General features: G+C 40.9%; 1 protein-coding gene across 2 annotated transcripts in view; it reads right to left on the bottom strand.

The window, feature by feature from the left end:
• Positions 1–20,493, bottom strand: part of tmtc1 (transmembrane O-mannosyltransferase targeting cadherins 1) — a 343,046-nt gene that overhangs the window by 63,162 nt on the left and 259,391 nt on the right. For both annotated transcript variants that reach the window (XM_050036058.1, XM_050036057.1), the window contains exons 9-11: positions 14,394–14,561; positions 13,722–13,835; positions 6,100–6,243 (exon numbers count right to left, since the gene is read on the bottom strand). In XM_050036058.1, the coding sequence (XP_049892015.1) occupies positions 6,100–6,243; positions 13,722–13,835; positions 14,394–14,561 (426 nt within the window). The remainder of the gene's footprint in view (positions 1–6,099; positions 6,244–13,721; positions 13,836–14,393; positions 14,562–20,493) is intronic.

Genomic DNA, 20,493 nt, shown 5'->3' with positions numbered 1-20,493 from the left:
GTCTGCAGCGACTTGATTCATTTATTCATTCCACTCTTGCGAAGCACACACACACACACGCCTGCCTGCACGTGTAAACTATGGAGACAGACAGTTTGCCAAAGTAATTTGACGCGTTCAGGTGTTAATGATGTGTACATGCACTCGCACACGCAGGTGTTGTGTATGTGTAGCGTTTGTAACGCCTGATAAGACGTGTGAGTGCGTCGTGTGAGTGGAGCGCACAACGCATGCGCGTCATGTAGCGGGCGTTAGTGTAACACTCGTGTCTCGATAGTAACCCTATGTAAAATGTAGGCGTGCACTCACGCGGTTTGATTAGATCTGATGTGTCCTAAGTAGGCGCAAGTGACGCATTGTAGTGTGGTTGGGTGAAACGTTTGACCCCTCATATACACACACACACACACAAGCACATGCAAACACACACACACACACACACACATGCACACACGCAAACACACAAACACACACACAGAGCTGTGGTGTACTTGCAGCAGGGGATAGATGGCTCAGTTGGTGGGTTTGTTCTCACAGCTCCACTGATAAAACAGAGATGGTAAAGGAGCTGAAACATAACAATTGACTTTATTTCACCGTCTATTACTGATGTCATTTTCCTTTAGAGCCAACAGAGCTCAGGGAAGTCCTCACTGTTTGACCACCAAACAAAAAAAAACAAAAACCCTCAACAGCTGTATAAAGAGCTTGTCAGATTACAATGGCGCTGTCAGGAGTTGAGGTGATTGATGTCTTCCATTTAGGGAGCATACTAAGTTATTATTTTTTCTGGCCCTCCAGACTCAAACTCCAGTATGACTATGTCACTTCATGTTCTGCTGACCATTCATTTTTATCTCCATACTGAGGCTATATTGACTTCAGGGTTCTGCATTATTAGTGCAATAAATCATGGCCATGAAAGTTTAATAATGGTTTCTTGATTAAAAAACTATGTGGGTGGCAATCTCCCGTTTAATCAAGAACCTGAAATCCATCCACAACAATAATAACGTCAGTCAATCAATTTATCACTTGAAATCACACAAGATACAATTCGTAATCCCATCTGATCCTTGAATTTAAGGAAGAGGAGATGGATGCAAAAAGGAAGAGAAGGAAGACAAATGTGAATTAAAAACAGTTTCCATGATGAGCAGCAAAATGAAATATAACCAGTGTGCATTGTCTAGTGCCCCATAGTGGACACAGGCAATGGTACAAAATTTGCAGTAGGTTATTTCCAGAGCCATGGTTTTCCAAGCAAGAAATACCATCTAACTCCTGTGTACAGTGTCTGACTTTCACTGGAATGCACAGCCCAGTTGAACGGCATCCTGTCAGTGCCCATGATGTGTGCGAAGGTGCGAAAGCCCGTTCATCACTGCTTGTAGCTTTAATTTATCATAGTTTTTCTTCAAAAATGTTTTTCCAAATTCCAGTGAGATGGTACATCACAGACATACCAGATTAGCACCAATGATTTAAAGTTGTAACCAAATGCTGCACAACAAATATGAACCAAGTTGAGCCTGATTGTGGCACTACAACTGAGCCATAATATTCAATTTTAGAAAGCCCACTTCCTTCTCAGCAGGAGATTTTGACATTCTCTCCTAAACCACAGGTCTGATTTGTACCACTTTTTCTTTGAATCATTATTGGACCAAGCTTGTCAAAAGTTACCAATAGCTCGCTTGATATATCATTGTGTTTTGAAGATAATGATAGATAAAGATAACTCATTTGGCTATTTATAAAACAAATCACACAATATAATTACTCATTCTTATTTCATTTATAATGCTACAACCATTTCATTGTATATTGTATATATTTCAGATTGTCTACTTTACTGTTTTTATTATTTATTTTACTTTGTCTACTGTAATATTTTATTTATGTTAATGTCTACTTTAATATTCTATTTTATTCTATTTTATTCTAATGTCTACTTTAATATTTTATTTTATTTTATTTTAATGTCTACTTTAATATTTATTTTACTTATTTCATTGTCTATTTTAGTATTTTATTTATATCTTCATCTTTATCTCTTGTTTCCATTCATGCTGTATTTCTATTTCTACTTTGCACGGAGCATTGGAACAAAAACAATTTCCCCCCGGGGATTAATAAAGTATTCTGAATCTGAATCTGAATCTGAATAATGATCAATGAACTTCAAAAGGGATGTGGCTCAGCTCATTAATGCCAGGTTCACACTACAGGACATATTTGTCTGTTCCAACAGTCATCATGTCAGATTAGGCAATTGTGGAGTCATAAAATCTTGCCATGACTTGGCTGACAGACATGACAGACTACACGTTGGTCCATGACCAATCATCCCTGGTCGTCTTTCGTGATGTGTGTGATGTCATCGGATTCTTCTACTCCTATTTTTATTGTTATTACTATTATATCAGTTACTATGGCTGTTTATGTCACAGCCAAAATGTTACTGTAGTAACGTAAAAAGTGCCACTAGATGGCAGGTGCTACATTTGAAGTACTACATACAAACTATGCAAGTCACTGAATCCTCCACAACAAGTTCCTGCAAATGTTTCACAACAAAAGCCTTTTTTAGAAAATGAAAGGAATCTGTCAACCAAAATTATAAGGGGCTTTTAATTTTAAATGGATGCAGGAAGTGTTGAGTTTGAAATGACAGAGCAATGCAAGCACGGATTAAGTAAAAACAGAAAAATACAGAGGGAATAATAAATAAAGGCCCGTTTCTAATGTAGTCTGTTTCAAGTGAAGCTGGTACCCTCTGCAGTTGTGGTTAGTAAAAGCCCCACCACAACTTTTTATTTTTACACCTTTATATCAACCTGATCTCACGGAAATACGTGAAATGACCACGACCTCTTAACACTGCATTCCGTGGTGGCAACACGTAATGGGTTGAAATTACGGTACCACGGAAACAATGCCAATGTAAAGTCAATTAGGATCCATTGTCGTGGTGTCCACACGGATTCCCTGATTCAACAACGTCCTGTATACACACAAACACACGAAAGTGTTCTTGATATTAAAATGGCAAATATATTCCTCTGTTATAATTTCCCACCAATAGTAATAATAATAATAATAACATGATAGTTCGGCTGTACTAGTTATTTGATATAGGCCTATTCAAATATTCAGTCCCAAAAACGCTGTTTCTACAGTACTAGCTAAATTATCTGAAATTTACCATCATCCTTACTTTTTCTTAACATAGTTCATCTAGGTGCAGTGTCATTACTAGTTCAGCTTTACTAGATATTAGATATATTCAGTACATCTATCTTTTTACGACCCTATTTTACAACTCTATTTTACAAGCTGCAAACCAACCTACCGTCCTAAAAACGCCATTTCTAGCGTATTAGCTAAAATATTGTAAATTAGCCAACATAACATAGTTCATCTAGGTGCAGTGTAATAACTAGTTCGGCTTTACTAGATATTAGATATATTGGGTAGATATATCTTTTTACAACCCTATTTAGAACCCTATTTTGCAAATCAGAAGAACTACAACTATGTTGCTGATATGTATCAAGCTGCATGGTGCGGTCCCAGGGAATTGTAGTTTTTAAAAAATATAAGTGTTTTTCCCAGATTTGGAAGTTGTAAATACTGAATTGAGAGTACACTGTGGACTTTAAGGGGATGGTAAACACACTTGTGTGATCAGATTTTAAATATCTAATTTCTAAATGGGTAAAAATTAATTTTATCCATATTTTACCCATATCTGACAGCACCCCCAGTTGTTGACTACATTCACATGATAGTTGAGGTCAAGAGCTCTCTATAACAGTTGGTCCCATGTCTGTACCCCCTTTTGTTGCTGAGTTCAAAGGTCAATGGCTGAAAGCAGGAGCCATGCAGAATCTTCATACTGACATATGTTACTCTCCAGGTTGAGACCTTTCCAATGATGTATTTGGTTTAGCTCTACGACAAAGTTTTGATTTTTTTCATTTTTTGGACACAAGCCATGCCAAGTCTAGTTTCAGAGAGCACTCTGAAGGCCCAGTGTATAAAATGATTTTTATTTGTTTCTTTGCTTGTTTTTTTTCTTTTTTTTTACTGTAGATAGTTACTAACATGAGTCATCCTCAGACAATACAATACTACTAAAAAGTAAAACCAATAATAAGAATAATGAAATAAGCAAAAATAATATTAAAATTATATTGAAATTTTAAAATCTATTTACAGAGTGGAATGGTAGCCTAAAGGCCAAAACACACTGGCGGGCCGCTGGTTCTCTGGCGCTGGCTTGGAGTCTGCTCTCCCCTGGTGGAGTGGAGGGTGGCTGGGTTGCCGCCGCGGCCGCCTCCCGATGCGGACAGCTCCATGTGATGGTGTTGCCTTATTTTTTTCTTCTTATTTATTTATTTATTAGTGGCGTTTGGATTTGGTTACGGCAGACGGACGGCAATCTGAAATGGAATGAAGCCCACACACGGCAGACAGTAGCTACAAAACAGTAGTGGAACGCGCCCCATCTGCCCATAGCACAATCTCTTAAAGCCCTACGCTGTCGAAAGCTGGCAAAATACATTTATTTTATGTTATGGCCTTGACATTAACCTGTCATATTGTTGAGTTATCAATGACACTTCCGTGTTTTTGTGTGTATACAGGAATGTTAAAGATATCATTGGGGAAAACAAGGTTGACGTGACGTTATTGAATCAGGGAATCCGTGTGTCCACCACGGGAAAGGATCCTAATTGACTTTACATTGGCATTGTGAGGCGTCGGTGGCTTAGTGGTAGAGCAGGCGCCCCATGTACAAGGCCATTGCTGCAGCGGCCCGGTTTCGACTCCAGCCTGTGGCCCTTTGCTGCATGCCACTCCCTCTCTCTCTCTCTCCCCCTTTCACACTTGTCTGTCCTATCAAATAAAGGCTAAAAAAAAATGCCCAAAAAAATATCTTTACATTGGCATTGTTTCCGTGGTACCGGCACGTAATTTCAACCCATTACGTGCTGCCACCACGGAATGCAGTGTTAAGAGGTCGTGGTCATTTCACGTATTTCTGTGAGATCAGGTTGCTTTATATCCTCCATTATGAAGAATTAACAATATTTGCTAGCCTGATGCTAATGGCATTCCTCACTGGGTTGCTAAAGTTCCTCTGCTGTTTCACGCCATAATTTTTTTTCTTTTTACTCTGTGTGGTAACATCCCTAGAGGAAATATCAAAAGGCTGGGGTGTTGTTGCCATAAAGCTGCCCACGGTAGCAGATAGATCAGATAGCTCTGTGTTTCTTTTGGTCAAGTGACGGCTGTGAGGGGAGAAGTTGTGGAAGACAAAAAGAAAATCAAACATGCTCGACTTTCTGTCAGGATGTGGTGAGACATCCAAGACGGGTTGGTTGTTGTCTGCTATGACACATTACATGAGACAAAACGATGGATTATCGCATAGGACACTCATTGCTGTTCACGATCCGAGCCGACACCATACGATACCACGTCGGTCATAATCGCGCTGGTACGAATCACGAAACTTCCAGGAAATGTTTACGTAAGTACCTGAAACATATGCTGAAAGTGCTATTCAAAACAACCTATAGAGGACATTACAAATGCAATCAACAGGAGTGGCATAACACAAATCAGACATTTTTTTCGGTATTGCTGCAGAAGGGCGTTGGTAGGAGACAGATTTGGTTGTAAATGACTAAACAACTGTTGGATCATCATAAAACCTGTTAGGTATTTTTAATGCAGGTGTCAGATACTGTTACAGTTCTTGCTCCTTCATGCTCAATGCTGGCTTGAACCCAGAACAGCCACTTCCAGCTCTATTTTAACAGTTATTTTTCTTTGCGCTGCTGAATTTTTTGTTACATCAATTCTTTACAGGCACCATTAGGTAATGTGGATTGTATAAAGAGTTTTGAGATCACAAAACAATGTGAAGCAAGCAACTGCATGCATGGCCAGGCTTTTGTATTGAGTGCTGTGTGTGCTGTCAATGTCAATGTCTGTTCTCCAATAGCATTTTACTTGGTGCTTGGTGTGTCAGAGCGTTGTGTGTGTGTGTGTGTGTGTGTGTGTGTGTGTGTGTGTGTTTCTTACTTGAGGAGGTTTCCCAGGTTAAACAGCGCTCGGTTGTGCTGAGGGTTGATGTCCAATGCCTTCCTGTAGTAGTGCTCAGCCTCCTCTGGGTTGCGAGTCAGAGTGCCTAAATTGTTCATAGCGCTGGCATGGCGGGGGTATAACCTGAAGGGGGGATAAGGAGACAGCACGGGAAAGAGTTAAATTAAATTTACTAACATTTTCTGTGAAATGTATACACAAAAAAATTTAACCTAGGAAAGTTAAACCTGAACATCAGAAGTTGGGAACACAACACCTTTTCAGTTCAATCACTCACTCACGCACGCACGCACGCATGCACGCACGCACGCACGCACGCACTCACTCACTCACTCACTCACTCACTCACTCACTCAATCAACCAAGCAATTTTATTTATAAAGCCCAATATCACAAATCACAATTTGCCTCACAGGGCTTTACAGCATACGACATCCCTCTGTCCTTAGGACCCTCGCAGCAGATAAGGAAAAACTCCCCCCCCCCAAAAAAACCCTTTAATGAGGGGAAAAAACAGTAGAAATATGGCAAACTTGTTAGCAAACAGTTAGTAGGGTTTTTTTTTTTAGATTTACATCACTTTTAGATCACTTTGTGGTCCCTACAGTTCCTTCTCTCAGTTTTGCCCACCCCCTCTCAGCTCCCTTGTCCAAATTCACTTCTCCCAGCTCTCAGCCCCCACCTTCAACCCCTCATGAGCCAAGCCCTGTCCACTGTACTGGCGTACAGTTTAAAGATGGACACCCAAGAGTAGTGTCACCAATTCAGTATCTGATCAAATATCTCCCCTTCTGTTCCTGAGCTATGATGTCGAACAATGGCCAGAAGAGCGTTTTTTTGTTTTGTTTTTTTTAGCACATTATGTCACAGTGAAGGTGACCTTTGATCTTTTAGATATAAAATGTCACTACTTCATCATTTTATCTAAATAGACATTTGTGTGAAATTTTGTCATGATTAGCATGTGATTGAGTTATGGCCAAAAACACTTTTTGTGAGGTCATAGTGACCTTGAGCTTTGACCACTGAACATCAAATTCCAATTAGGGATGGGCAGCACAAGCAAAAACACTATTCAAAAATCATGGCAACTATTCGACGATTTTTCGAATAATCGAAAAAAAAAAAAGTCATCACATATCACCTCTGGTAATGGTTTATTCATTTAAAAACACATTGTGCACGTTTAGCACACTATTTCATGTAGTTTTTATCTGCCGGAGGGTCGCGTAGGGGAGCGTAGCGCGACAAAAATAGAAGAACCGCGTAAAATAGAGAGTTGTCGCGCGACAGACGGGGTTTGTCGCGCTGCTCCCGTTGCCGGTGGAGCCGCTGTAATTGATTAACAGGGGGGCGAGCTGCTACGGGACTCGCGCTGCAGACGTGTCGCGGTGGAGCCCGGCCGGTACGGTCCCTCGCCGCCTCTTGCGTGCCTCACTCTCAAATGACTGTGTATACTTGTTGTAGACTTGTGATACGCAAGCTTTGCCTCACAGAGTTTGCACTGCACCTCATTTTTGTTTATTTTGTCGAAGTTGTTCCACACGGAACTTTTTGATGACTGTAGTAGTCTCTGCATGTTTCTCCTGTTTGTAGAAGAGCATCAAACTAGCTGGTAGCCCATCTCACACCGCTGTAGCAATCCTATACTGCCCTCGTGCGGTTAGGAGCTGAATTGCATGTCAAATAAAGGGGGGAAATAAGACGGCGAATAGTAATAGTCGCATTAAAAAATCGATTTTTCAAAATAAAACGACTATAAAACGAAAATTCGAAAATCGTGACCCATCCCTAATTCCAATCAGTTCATTCTTGAGTACAAGTGGACATTTATATCAAATTTTCAATATTCACTCAAAGCCTTCGCAAAATGAGATGCATGCAAGGTCACAATGACCTTGACCTTTGACCACCTAATTCTAATCAGTTCACCCTATTCTCAAAGTGGACATTTGTGCCTAATTTGAAGAAATTCCTTCAAGATAAACATCTTAAGATATAATTTTCATGAGAATAAGAGTGATGTAAGGTTATGGTGAACTTGACCACCAAAATCTGATCTGCCCACCCTTGAGTCCAAGTGGACGTTTGTCCCAAATTTGAGAAAATTCCCTTCAGGCATTCTTGAGATATTGTATTCATGAGAATGAGTCAGACAGCATCACTGTGACCTTGACCTTCGACCATCTAATTCTAAGATAAGATAAAACTTTATTAATCCCACACTTTAAAATGTGTATACTATATATATATATATATATATATATATATATATATATACATATGTACATATGGATATAAAAGTAAGGCACTAAATTGAATTACTATACACACAAGACTATTTACAATACACAGTATAATAAAGATATGGGATTATTGCACAGGGTATGTAAATTGCGCAGTCCAGCCTTATCTCAAAGTGGATGTTGGTGCCTATTTTGAAGAAATTCCTTTAAGGTGGCCTTGAGATATTGTGTTCACGAGAATGAGAGGGATGTAAGGTCATGGTGACCTTGACCTTAACCACCAAATTCAAATCAGTTTATCTTTGAGTCCAAATGTTTGTGACAAATTTGAAAAAAAAAAAAAAACCCTCAAGGCATTCTTGAGATATCAAATTCACAAGAATGAGACAGGTAAGGTCACAGTGACCTTGACCATTGACCACCAAATTCTAATCAGTTCATCTTTAAGTCCAAGAGGACATTTGCATCAAATTTGAAGAAATTCTCTGAAGGCTTTCTTGGGATAGCTTTCTTTCGCTGGTTTCTAATTCTATCTCCAGATCCTTATCATCACCAACCCTTTCATTGCATTGGATGAGGCTTATTATAGTCTTTCATCCACAAATGGTCCGGAAGTCATCATCCTTAATCTCATCTTGATCCAATGTCTGCATGTTTGTCTGTAACTGCTGACCATTCTTCTGCAGCTCCCACCAGCCCACACAAACCAGCATCACACAGACAACACAACAAACAACTCTCTATAGCCCTTTTTAGATAGGAATTGTGCAAATTTGCAGGAAAGCCCAATCAGTCTTTTTTCAGCGCTGGCAATATAAAAACAAAATTGGGGAGTGCGGCAAAATGCCGCCTACCTACTTTTGTTTATACAGAATGCGCCTTTTTTGGGGCAATGGGGGTGTGAGCAAGTAACAAAACGTGTAGTTCAGCGTGTGACATAAACAGTGACATAGGAGGGAAGCCGCGGCTAGTCAGGCGGCGATAGTCACTCTCGTAAGTCGGCCCGTTCTTCACCGTCCCCGTTATCTGGCGATTAATGGCCTCTTCTTTGGGAGGGCAAGGAGGGCGTGCAATTCCTTGTCTCCCCAGTTGCTCATCTTTACAGTGTCTGTCAGGTTTGCGTTTCCCTCTTGCTACTAGCTGCTCACTAATTCCTGCTATCAGCTGTTTGCTGTTTATCCACCGCAAGTGGCTCGCACGTGCGGCGTCATTAACAGCTCCTCCCACAAGTCATCAACAGCCCCTCCCGTTGCAGAAGGCCACCTCGGTCTGTTTAAACTGAAAGGGTTCTGCCAATATGACTACCCTATGAGGCGGAAAATTGGCCGCCTCAGATCAACTCGCCATTCCGCCTCTGTGTGTATAAATGCTCGCAGCTGGCCGGCAAAATGGCCCAACATTTGTGGAAAATCTGGCAGTGTAAAAGGGGCTAATGACAAACAATTCTCAAGTTATTATAAATCAAAGAACAGACAATAGGGAGAGTGAGCATACTCAGTCAATACACAGAGGACGCCCCTGACTCTGACTAGCCCACCCACAACTCTATACGACAAGCAGTTCTATAGGAGGGAGGAAGGAGCTGGGAGGAGGGGAGCTAGGAGAGGGAAGCTGGGAGGTGAAAGGCAGGATCTATGCAGAGGGAATTGAGAGGTCAGGCTAAGATGTGGTCAGCAAAACTGAGAGAGGGAACTGGGGGCTCCCAGCATTAACAAAGTCATTGTTCTGGCTCTAACAACAGTTGCTTATTTATATATCCAGCAGCTACAGGGCAACATAAGCATTCATTCGGAGTGATGTTTGTGTCCATCTGATGAATGTAATCCCAATATTCACTAAAGAAATGAATAATCTCTGTGTCTGTGTGCTGTTTCGTGCTGAGCAGGTAGTGTACATTGGAGTTTTAGAGCTTGTTCTCTGAAAACTGCCTGCTGTAGCCGAAAATGACATATGTGCGAGCAGTGAGAGTAAACTAAAACACTGAAGTTGTGAGGTGGACAGCTAAACAATGAGCTGAAACTCACTATAAAGCTCAATAAAGACAGGTGGTGATATAGATTCTGGTAATAATTCTCTTAAGGTTTATTACTATGTGTAATCAGCACATCCACATAGGTAACAGTGTGCACCATCTGGAGGAGCAGTCAATGAATCACCAAAGTTACTTGGATTCATCCTGGCTGCAGATGTGGCTAAAACACCCTAAAATTAGGTTGGGTGTACTAACTAAATTATGCATCAGCTCTGCTTATATCACACATCACATGAACTTGACCCTCTGAGGGAGATTTGAAGAACGAACTGATTTTAAAAACGTTGGGAAAATAAGGAAATTAACTTTGAAAATTTTAATTGTCAGGGATATAAAGAGATCTTTGTCCCTCTCACTGTTTTCCTATGGGGAAAAAAGGCGGAGCTGAAAAGGCTGGCTAAATTAACTGAAAGTGAATGGTCTGGTATGAGCTGGAAAGTGGTTTGGAGCTGGATGAAAGCTGCTGAGGCTCTCTACTCGGAGTCTGGGAGCATGGCAAGCTGGAGGGTTGTTGTGCTGTGGAGCTCCTACATGCTGGCAGCACACAACTCTGCTGCTGCAGGAAGACTGGGGAGAAGGGAAGAGGAGAGACGGAGAGAAAGGGTGGATACTTAGAAACAGAGAGTGGAGAAATAAAGAGATGGAAAGGTAAAATGTAGAACCTGGGAATAATGAGAAGGATGTCAGAGATGTTACATACATCTGTTACAAGAAGAGAAAAAGAGAAGTGAAAAATCCAAATGTTGGAACAAACACAACACAGGACAGTGAGAGAGTGTTATGACCATAAATTAAGGCTCAACAATTCATCTTTTCAAAATTATTCAAATCTTGATTTGGATTGGTATGTTCAGTCAGTTGTTTTTTATTCCCAAAGAATTAAAAATTGCAATGTGGTCAGCGGTCGTCAGCGTCAGATTCCAATGTGCAAGGTACCTTTAGTATTTGTATGGGATGTACCTGGTTTTCAACTAACTGCAGTGTAAACCCATTTGTAGCAATGGTGTTGTGTAAAGAACAAGAAAGTCCGAGTAAAGCAGGTGGGAGGGAGGAGTAGTGTATGGGTCAAACCAGGAGACCAGTGTTCATGACCTATGTGAAACAATGTTGCAACTCATAATGTAATAATTAAGCAATATCACACGAGAGGGAGTGATGTTATACTCGTATATCGTCACAGCTGTGATTTGGTCATAGGCATGAGGCCGCAGGCGACAGGCCCAGCAGAAAGACCACCTCGCTGTAATGAATAATTTCTCCTCTTCATCAGGTGATTTAGTCCATTCACATTGTAGCTTATCAACTTTAAGTTAAACATTGTCTGGCACTGTGTACTTTAAATTTGGGTGTCTGTACCATTTTTGTATATTACTTTGACTGGCCTGTGTATGTCTGCTATACCTCTGGAATACTGTATAGGACTGTGTTGCTGTGATACTGCTCCATGAACAAGACAACAATGGCTGAACAAACAAATAAGCGAACATTTTCAACTTTATGAAAAAATATAGAAGAAAGAAGAGAGAGAGAAAAAAAAGAAAAGAAAAAAGACACTTCCTATCTGACCAACCCAGCTGGACCACCTGAACCAAATGCCAGCACCTTGTGAATTGAAGAGATGTGATTAGCTCTCTCCTGGGTGAACCTACTACAGTGTGGTTGCTACATAAGGTTGCTTAAAATCCCTCTTTGGGAATCCTAACAGTTATGGAGTCACCTCCCGCACCTAGAGAACCCCCCTCTGGTCTTCTTTTCAATTGCTTTTAAATCAAGTAGCAAGATATAATACAAACCCAGCCTTGATATGATTTTTTAACATGGTATAGCTCACCTTCTTGAAAGCAAAAGACCAATCCATACATACATACATGCAAAATTAGCACATATGCACATGCGTACACATGCATACATGCCCCCATGAACATATATCCACACACACATACACAATCACACACACGCCCAGACATACACGCTCAAAACATACAATACCTGCACACACAGGCATAGATTCACATACCCCCATACACTCCTTATTTACTCAGTAGTAACAATAGCCTTTCGTTATTGTCTTACATTAGTATTTGTTTCAAACCTGTCTTTAGTCATTTTCCTAAGGTGCCGAGGAAAGTATGCCGATCTTCTTCTGGGAGAGATGACATTTCTCTCTGCTCCCTGTATCTTTTGTTGACCATTGACCAGCAATCCTGCAACAGCTCTTTGTTCAGCTTTTCTCTTGAGTCCATCTTTATGTGGATCCCTATCTTCTCCAACGTGGGTGCTGCCTCGGTCAGTATCTGAAAAGCCTTGACTGCAGAGGCTAGAAAAATCCTGAGCTGCGTCTGGAATGGAGACTTGGCTCAGATGTTTTTCTCCCGTAGTTGTTTAATCACTTGTCACACCTCCTTGCATTTTCTCTGGATGTCCGTAGAATAATCCTGGTCGAAATACATTTTGTCCCCCTCATATGTTATCTGCCGTTGCTTCCAGGCCTGTTGCAAAACAACATCCTTTGTATAATAGTCCACAAATCTGACTATTTTGGATCTTGGTGCACATGTTCTGCTCTTGCTTTGTTTAAAGAGGGTTTCTCTGTGAGCGAGTCGGCGACACATCCACCCCAATCATGACGTTGCCGGAAGTCTGAAACCTCCTTTCTGAAGTCATTGTCATTTTACACAACTTTGCTGCTTGCACTGACCTCAGGTAAGAGTGTGTGTGAACTAATCACCATGTTGGTACACCCTAGTTACTTGCTGCTTCATGTTGACTGCAGCAGAGCTTCTCTCAGACCAAATCCCTTCTTTGTTCCAAAACCTTGAGGAGTTCTTCCAGGTCAAGAGTTATATAATTAGATGCTTTCTGTCTTCCACCTCATGCTGTGAACAAGGAGGCAAACTTGCATCTGCTGAACTTAGTTTGTGTGCTGACATGTTATGTTGAATACACGGCCCCCATTAGACATGAACTTTAAGATATTGTAAGCCTAGTTCACACAAGCAGAGCCCTGTACCTAGAGGCCCTGTGGCTCCTACGCTGCTTGCTGAAGAGGGTGTAGGATAGCAGAAAGACCAGCTATATTTATGCAAATTTCAATGGATGAATGTGTACCCGCAACTACAGGACAGTCCAGCAGAGGGCTACACTTGTGTTTATAGAACTAAACTTACAATATTGTAACCTTCATTCTATCAGCAACAGGAAGCTGCTTTGCGTATATTGTGTGTCACTTGATTTGTGTGGAATAAAGATAACTCAATGAAAACTTAAGTGAGAAAAAAATAATGTCAGATTAATACAGTCAGAGAGCTTTAGTTCAGTCTTACCTGAGGGCAGTAGTGTAGTGGTGAATGGCCTCCTGGTGGCGGCCACTGTCTTTCAGGAAGTTGGCGTAGTTGTAATGGACTTTGGCATTGTGAGGCAGAGTCTGGATACCAGAGCTGAAACAAGGAGGAAGAAGATGGAGAAGGAGGAAGGGGCATTAAATCAGTCTGAAGAAAGAAATGAGGTGTAGACATCTGAGAAAAATAACTGAGAAAAAAAAAACCTTTCAAGGAAGTCAGCTGCCCACTTGGACTGGATCTATGTACCAGTTACCTGCACTGGTCAGGGATTTATCAACTTCATGAGAAATATGACTTTCATGTGTAAATTAAGAAAGTCCAAAATAATTTGTCTTTTCTGATGTGTTTTTAACTTTGATTACCTCCCTGTAAACATTCATTAATTCATTCATATTCCTCTGCCTATCCAGGGCCGAGTTGCAGGGACAGCAGGCCAAGCAAAGCACCCAGACGTCCCTCTTTCCGGCAACGCTTTCTAGTACCTCGTTGGGGACCCCAAGGTGGACCCAGGCCAGATGAGATATAATCCCTCCAGTGTGTTCTGGGTTTGCCCCGGGGCCTCCCACCAGAATGCCTCNCACACACACACACACACACACACACACACACACACACACACACACACACACACACGCAGTCTTTCTGTCTCCTTACCGGAAGAGGGCCTCCCTGGAGAGCCAGACATGGTTCTGCTGGACAGTCTTCCAGGAGAAGAGCAGGAGTAGCAGCAGCATGGAGACACTGAGGAGTGTGGTGCCCCAACGGCCCACCACTGAACACAGCCGACCCATGCCATGAACAACCAGGATACAGTAACCCATACTAAAAGAGGAGACAGGGAGGAGGGAGAATTTAGGTGAGGGGAAAGGAAGAGAGACAGGAGGGTGAGAGACAAAAACCACAAAGATATTATCCATGAGCTCTTCTTGATCTATTATTACAGTCCTACATCTTTTCAGTGTCACTGTCATCCCTAAACACATGCCTCCTGAACACTCAAAGGTGCAACATTAAAGCCAACTATTGTAACTCACCAAAATACACTGCTCAAAAATAAAATGAAGGGAACACTTAATCGTCACAGTATAACACCAAGTCAGTTAATCTTCAGGGATATCAATCTGTCAATTTATGCTGTGGGGGGTTGGAGCTTATCCCATCTGACACTGGGCAAGAGCTGGGGTACACCTTGGACAGGTTGTCAGACCATCACAGGGCTGACACATAGAGACATATCATTCATGCTCATATTCACACTTACAGGTAATTTAGGTCACATATTAGCCTAACCTGCATGTCTTTGGACTGTGGGAGGAAGCTGGAATACCCAGAGGAAAAATGTAATTTTGTGGTAACGCAGACCACCTGTTTATTTCTGTAAGATGAAGGGAATGATTTCAGATTCAGATTCAGATTCAGAAAACTTTATTGTCTGTCGTAACAGAAAATCTTCTTCGACGTGGCTCCACATACAAAACAAGACCTACACTGATTGGAAACAATCGCACAACACAGATTCTGAAAGCACACACAGTGTGTATAGATCTTAAAAACAAGTATAAAATTAAAACTAGTTAAAAGGTGTGGATATGTGTAAAGTGACATAGTGCATCAGGGTTATTTTTGTCCATTGTTCATTATTTATTTAAGATGTTTATGGCAGTGGGTATGAATGAGTTTTTGTGGATGTTTTTCTTAGATAGGGGGACTTTATAGCGGCGGCCTATTTACTCTTATTTCACAGATAAGAAATAATAAATTAAAAAGACAAAGCCCCAATAAAACAGTGTTGAAATGTGATATATCCTTCATATGAGTAGAGGAAAAGTCAGCCAGCTGCTAGGCTTGGGAATGTGCGATATATATAATATCAGCAGATCATCGGAACTGGCAGATATTGGCTTTGAAATGAAATATCAAAATCCGCCAATGTGCTTTTTCTTATTTTGCACAATGAATGAATATTACATCCATTAAAAAGCATTGTATTTCATGTCTCTATCTGCTGGTGGGCCATCATTATAAGAGTATGCATAATTCCAATACAGAACAGACTTGATCATTAAAATTAGGTGGAGAAAAAAAGTGGACATATTGATATCGGCTTTGTTTATCGGCCAAATGAGTTGTTATATATTGGCATATTGGATATCGGCAAAAAAATCAAACATTGTGCATCCCTAGCTAGGTTACATATGCAATACAGTGCCTTATGGCACCAACTGGTTTGAGATGGCACTTAATGAGGTGACACCCTTGAATGCAGAAACAGAGTGTCCGTCCTGGAAGAGGGATCCCTCCTCAGTTGCTCTTCCTGAGGTTTCTACCGTTTTTTTTCCCCGTTAAAGGTTTTTTTTTGGGGAGTTTTTCCTTATCCGCTGCGAGGGTCATAAGGACAGAGGGATGTCGTATGCTGTAAAGCCCTGTGAGGCAAATTGTGATTTGTGATATTGGGCTTTATAAATAAAATTGATTGATTGATTGATTGATTGAAGTGGGCAGGGAGAGGGTGTAGGGGATGAGTTGGGAGAGGCCTTATATATACCGGTCCACTTCCTTTGTTTTCTTGTCGGATTGTTATTGTTGCTATGTGGTATTTTGTTGCCTGCCACCTTTTTGCCTGTCAGGTGCCTGCCTGCCTGCCTGTAATCGGCCTGGTTGGCCCATTTGGACTCTTGCCACCTGTAAGCTTGATTTTCATCACTTCAGTAATCCTACCGCCCCCTAACTCCCTGTATTTGGGTCCAATCCCTGTTCCTGTATTCCTGCACCATGACAGATTATCTCTGATGCTGTTTGTATGGTCTTGTGTGTGACCAACTCTGTTTTGCAGCATGTCTTATTCCTCTTCCTCTTCCATTTTCACTTGCTTGAGATTACCTGATTAAATATTCAATATAATAATAATTTAAAAAAAGATAAAACTGGGCGGCACAGTGGTATAGCGGGTAGCACTAATGACTCATAGCAAGAGGATTTTGGGTTTGAGTACGCTTGGTGGCTTAAGCCATTTTGTGTGGAGTTTGCAAGTTCTCCTCATGTTAGTGGCTTACTGCCACAGTTCAAAGACATGCACGTTGGGTTAAGTGTTGACTCTTAGTTGCCTGTAGATGTGAATGTGAAATTTAATGGTTGTCTCTCTCTATGGGTCAGCATACAGACACAGAGGAGAGAGAGGTTGAGAATAATACACTGCTCAAAAATTAAGGGAACACTCAATGGCCACTGTATAACACCAGGTCAGTTAAACTTCAGAAATATCAATCTGTCCATTTACAAAGCACAAGTGATTGTGAATCAGTTTCACCTGCTTTGGTGAGAATGAAAGTGCCAACAGGTGCAATGGAGAGGCAAAAACAAGACAACACCCAAAAAAGGAATGGTTTTATATGTGGTGGCCACAGACAGTTGCTCTGCTCTTATCCATCCTGACTGATTCTTGTCTAGTTTTGTGTTCTGCTAGTGTCCTTGTCACTACTGGTAGCATGAGGTGGTACCTGCAGCCCAATCAGGTTGCACAGGTAGTCCAGCTCCGACAGGATGGCACATCTATACATGCAGTCGCAAGAAGGTTTGCTGTGTCCCCCAGCACAGTTTCAAGAGCATTGAGGAGATACCAGGAGTCCAGCCGTTCAAACCAGAAGCAGGACCAGTGTGTGCTCCTTTGTGCAAGGAGGAACGGGAGGAGCACTGCCAGAGCCCTACAAAATGTCCTCCAGCAGGCTACTGGTGTGCATGTTTCTGATCAAGCTGTCAGAAACAGACTCCATGAGGGTGACATGAGGGCCCAACATCCTCCAGTGGGACCTGTGCTCACAGCCCAGCACCATGCAGCTCCATTGGCATTTGCCAGAGAACACCAGAATTGGCAGGTCCACCATTGGTGCCCTGTTTTCTTCACAGATGAGAGACACTCTTGACTGAGTGTGGAATGATGGACACTTCTCAACCTCAACAGTCGCCATCTTTGTGACCTAGCAGAGGGCACGTCACAAACTTCTTACATTTTGACATGGCAGCTGGGGACAACAAGAAGCCTGAGTTGGCTGTGAACACCGCCGTGTTATACAGATGTCAGGTATACATGTTTTTTGCACTAAGTACCAATAATGTTGTTGAATAGAAGCCATCAGTAATGTTTGTTGGGTCTGTAATGATTTGGTACCGCAAACAATGATGCGAGTGCTAATATTAGCATTCGCCAGCTAGCTAACTTGCTCCTGGCTATGGCAGCATATTTTAATCAGCACTGATGTTGTGTAAGTTTGGTTTATGTGTGGGTGGAGACTGCAGTCAAATGTTGGCAATATTGACTGTCTGTTTGCAATTTGCTGTGTAAAAGAAGGCAAAGAAGAAGAAGAAGAAGAAGAAAATGAAGATGAGGAGGTAAAAAACAAAAGCTGACATTACTTCTGGTAAATGCAAAATGGCAGTGTGTGGTTTGAGACAATAGTACCCTGTTGAAATTAGTGAACCATACAAGAAGTGCATAGTGTCCATAGTGTACTACACTGAAGTAGTTATCAAAGATCTCATACTGGGTGACAGGGTGTCATGGCCTTTTATATTTGAAACCTGTAGTAGATTTGGTTTTCATGACACCTTTATCAAATGGCTTCAAGCTATGTATAACAGGCCAAAAGCTCAAGTCAGGGCAAATTGGACCTTATGCGACAGTTTTGAATTGAAACGGGGAACAAGACAAGGGGATCCCCTATCCCCACTAATTTTTGCAATCTGTATTGAACCCCTGGCAGCATGTATTAGAGCAACTAATGACATTGAGGGTGTGAAAGTAACAGAGGATTTCCATAAACTGGCTTTATATGCCGATGATGTAGTTTTAGATGTTACAAACCTAGATAAATCTCTACCAGCTCTTATGCAAGTTATTGAAAATTATAGTCTTGTGTCAGGGTATAAGCTAAACACACAGAAGTGTGAAGCAATGGTCCTAGGAGCCCCGGTCTCTAAGGAGCTGAAAAGTAAATACTTATGGCAATGGGACAAGGACAGAATTAAGTACCTGGGAACTGTGCTACCAAAGAATGCCAGGTTACTGTATCAATTGAACTATAAATGTTTGGAAGCACAAGTCCGACAGGACATGAACCGGTGGAAATCTGTTATAGGGTCACTGGGTAGGAGAATAGATGCAATTAGAATGAATGTACTTCCACGTTTTTTTGTTTTTATTCCAGACAATACCATTGACATTGAAAATGGCTAAAGAGAAGGGGGGGCTTGCCCTTCCAAATTTGAAGCATTATTATTTCGCAGCACAAATGCAGCCAATACGTACTTGGTTAAATGATAATTCAGAAGCAAAGTGGAGGTCAATAGTAATGCCCATGTGTCATGGTCCAATAAAAACGATTCCCTTCTGTACAGAAAGCCAACGAAAAGCATTAGTAAAAGATAATACACTACTTAGAAGCACTCTAGAAATTTGGGCTAGAATAAAAAGAACTGTTGAAATAAAGACAGATTTATTGGCATTGCGAGAGATAAAAGAAGACCCTGAATTCATGCCTAACAAAACTGATGAAGTTTTTGAAATGTGGGCACAAAAGGGACTGACAATTTTTGGACAGTGTTCAAACGAGAATTTCTTCCGATATTTACAAATAAGAAGTTATATTCAATACAGCGAAATCGGAAGGAAGACCAGCAGAGATTTTCACCCACTGGTGCAATTTTTGATAAAGAACTATGACAAAACTAAAGTACCACACCAAATCTCTGCCATATATACTATTTTAGAAAATAATTGTAAGCACCAAGACAAAAAGGCAAAAATAAAATGGGAAGAAGAACTTAATATAAGTATATCAGAGGAGAACTGGAGGGAAACGAATCAGAATGCCCATACAACTACCATGTCGCCGTATTGAAGAGAATACGCATGGAAAATACAATCAAGATATTTTCTAACACCGGTGCAACAAGCTAAATATAACAATAAAATATCATCAGGCTGCTGGAGGAAATGTGGTGAACTGTATGCTAATGTTGGGCATGTCTTCTGGTCTTGTCCTGTATTGCAGACGTATTGGAGTGGTGTACAGAGGGAAATCAATTGTATTTTAAGAGGGACTGTTCAAGTAGGTGCAGACTATGTGCTGTTGGGAAGGACAGGGGACATGGCCCCCAATGAAGATGACAACTATTTGCTTAGAGTGCTGCGTATAACTGCTTTAAAACAAATCACAAGACACTGGCTTCCAAAAACACCTCCCACAACAGATAAAGGAAAGACACAGTTCAACAGATATACCAAATGGAATTTTTGACATATAAAATAAGGGGAAACTTGAAATTATTTGAAAAAAGATGGCATAAGTGGTCAAGCTATTATGACACAGGGATGAATTAAGATGTGGTTGTTGCAGCCGTTGTAATTTTGTATTTGTATTTTGTATTTTTTTGTTTGTCTGTTTATCCGTTTATTTGTTTTACCTTCTGTATGTATAAACACTGGGTGGAAAAAAAAAAAGTATATATATATATAAAAAAAAGATCTCATACTATGAGTTGAGTTTTAAACATATTTTAATTTATTTTACTTGTAATTACTTCATTTTTACATTTTACCCAGTATATTGATGCAATTACTTATTTCATGTTTGCTTACAAATATGGACATTCAGATTCAGATTCAGAATACTTTATTAATCCCCGGGGGGAAATTGTTTTTGTTCCAATGCTCCGTGCAAAGTAGAAATAGAAATACAGCATGAATGGAAACAAGAGA

This window comes from Epinephelus moara, chromosome 23 (assembly GCF_006386435.1).
Source record: "Epinephelus moara isolate mb chromosome 23, YSFRI_EMoa_1.0, whole genome shotgun sequence".
Taxonomy (NCBI): domain Eukaryota; kingdom Metazoa; phylum Chordata; class Actinopteri; order Perciformes; family Serranidae; genus Epinephelus; species Epinephelus moara.
This window is presented reverse-complemented; position numbering and strand designations above follow the sequence as displayed.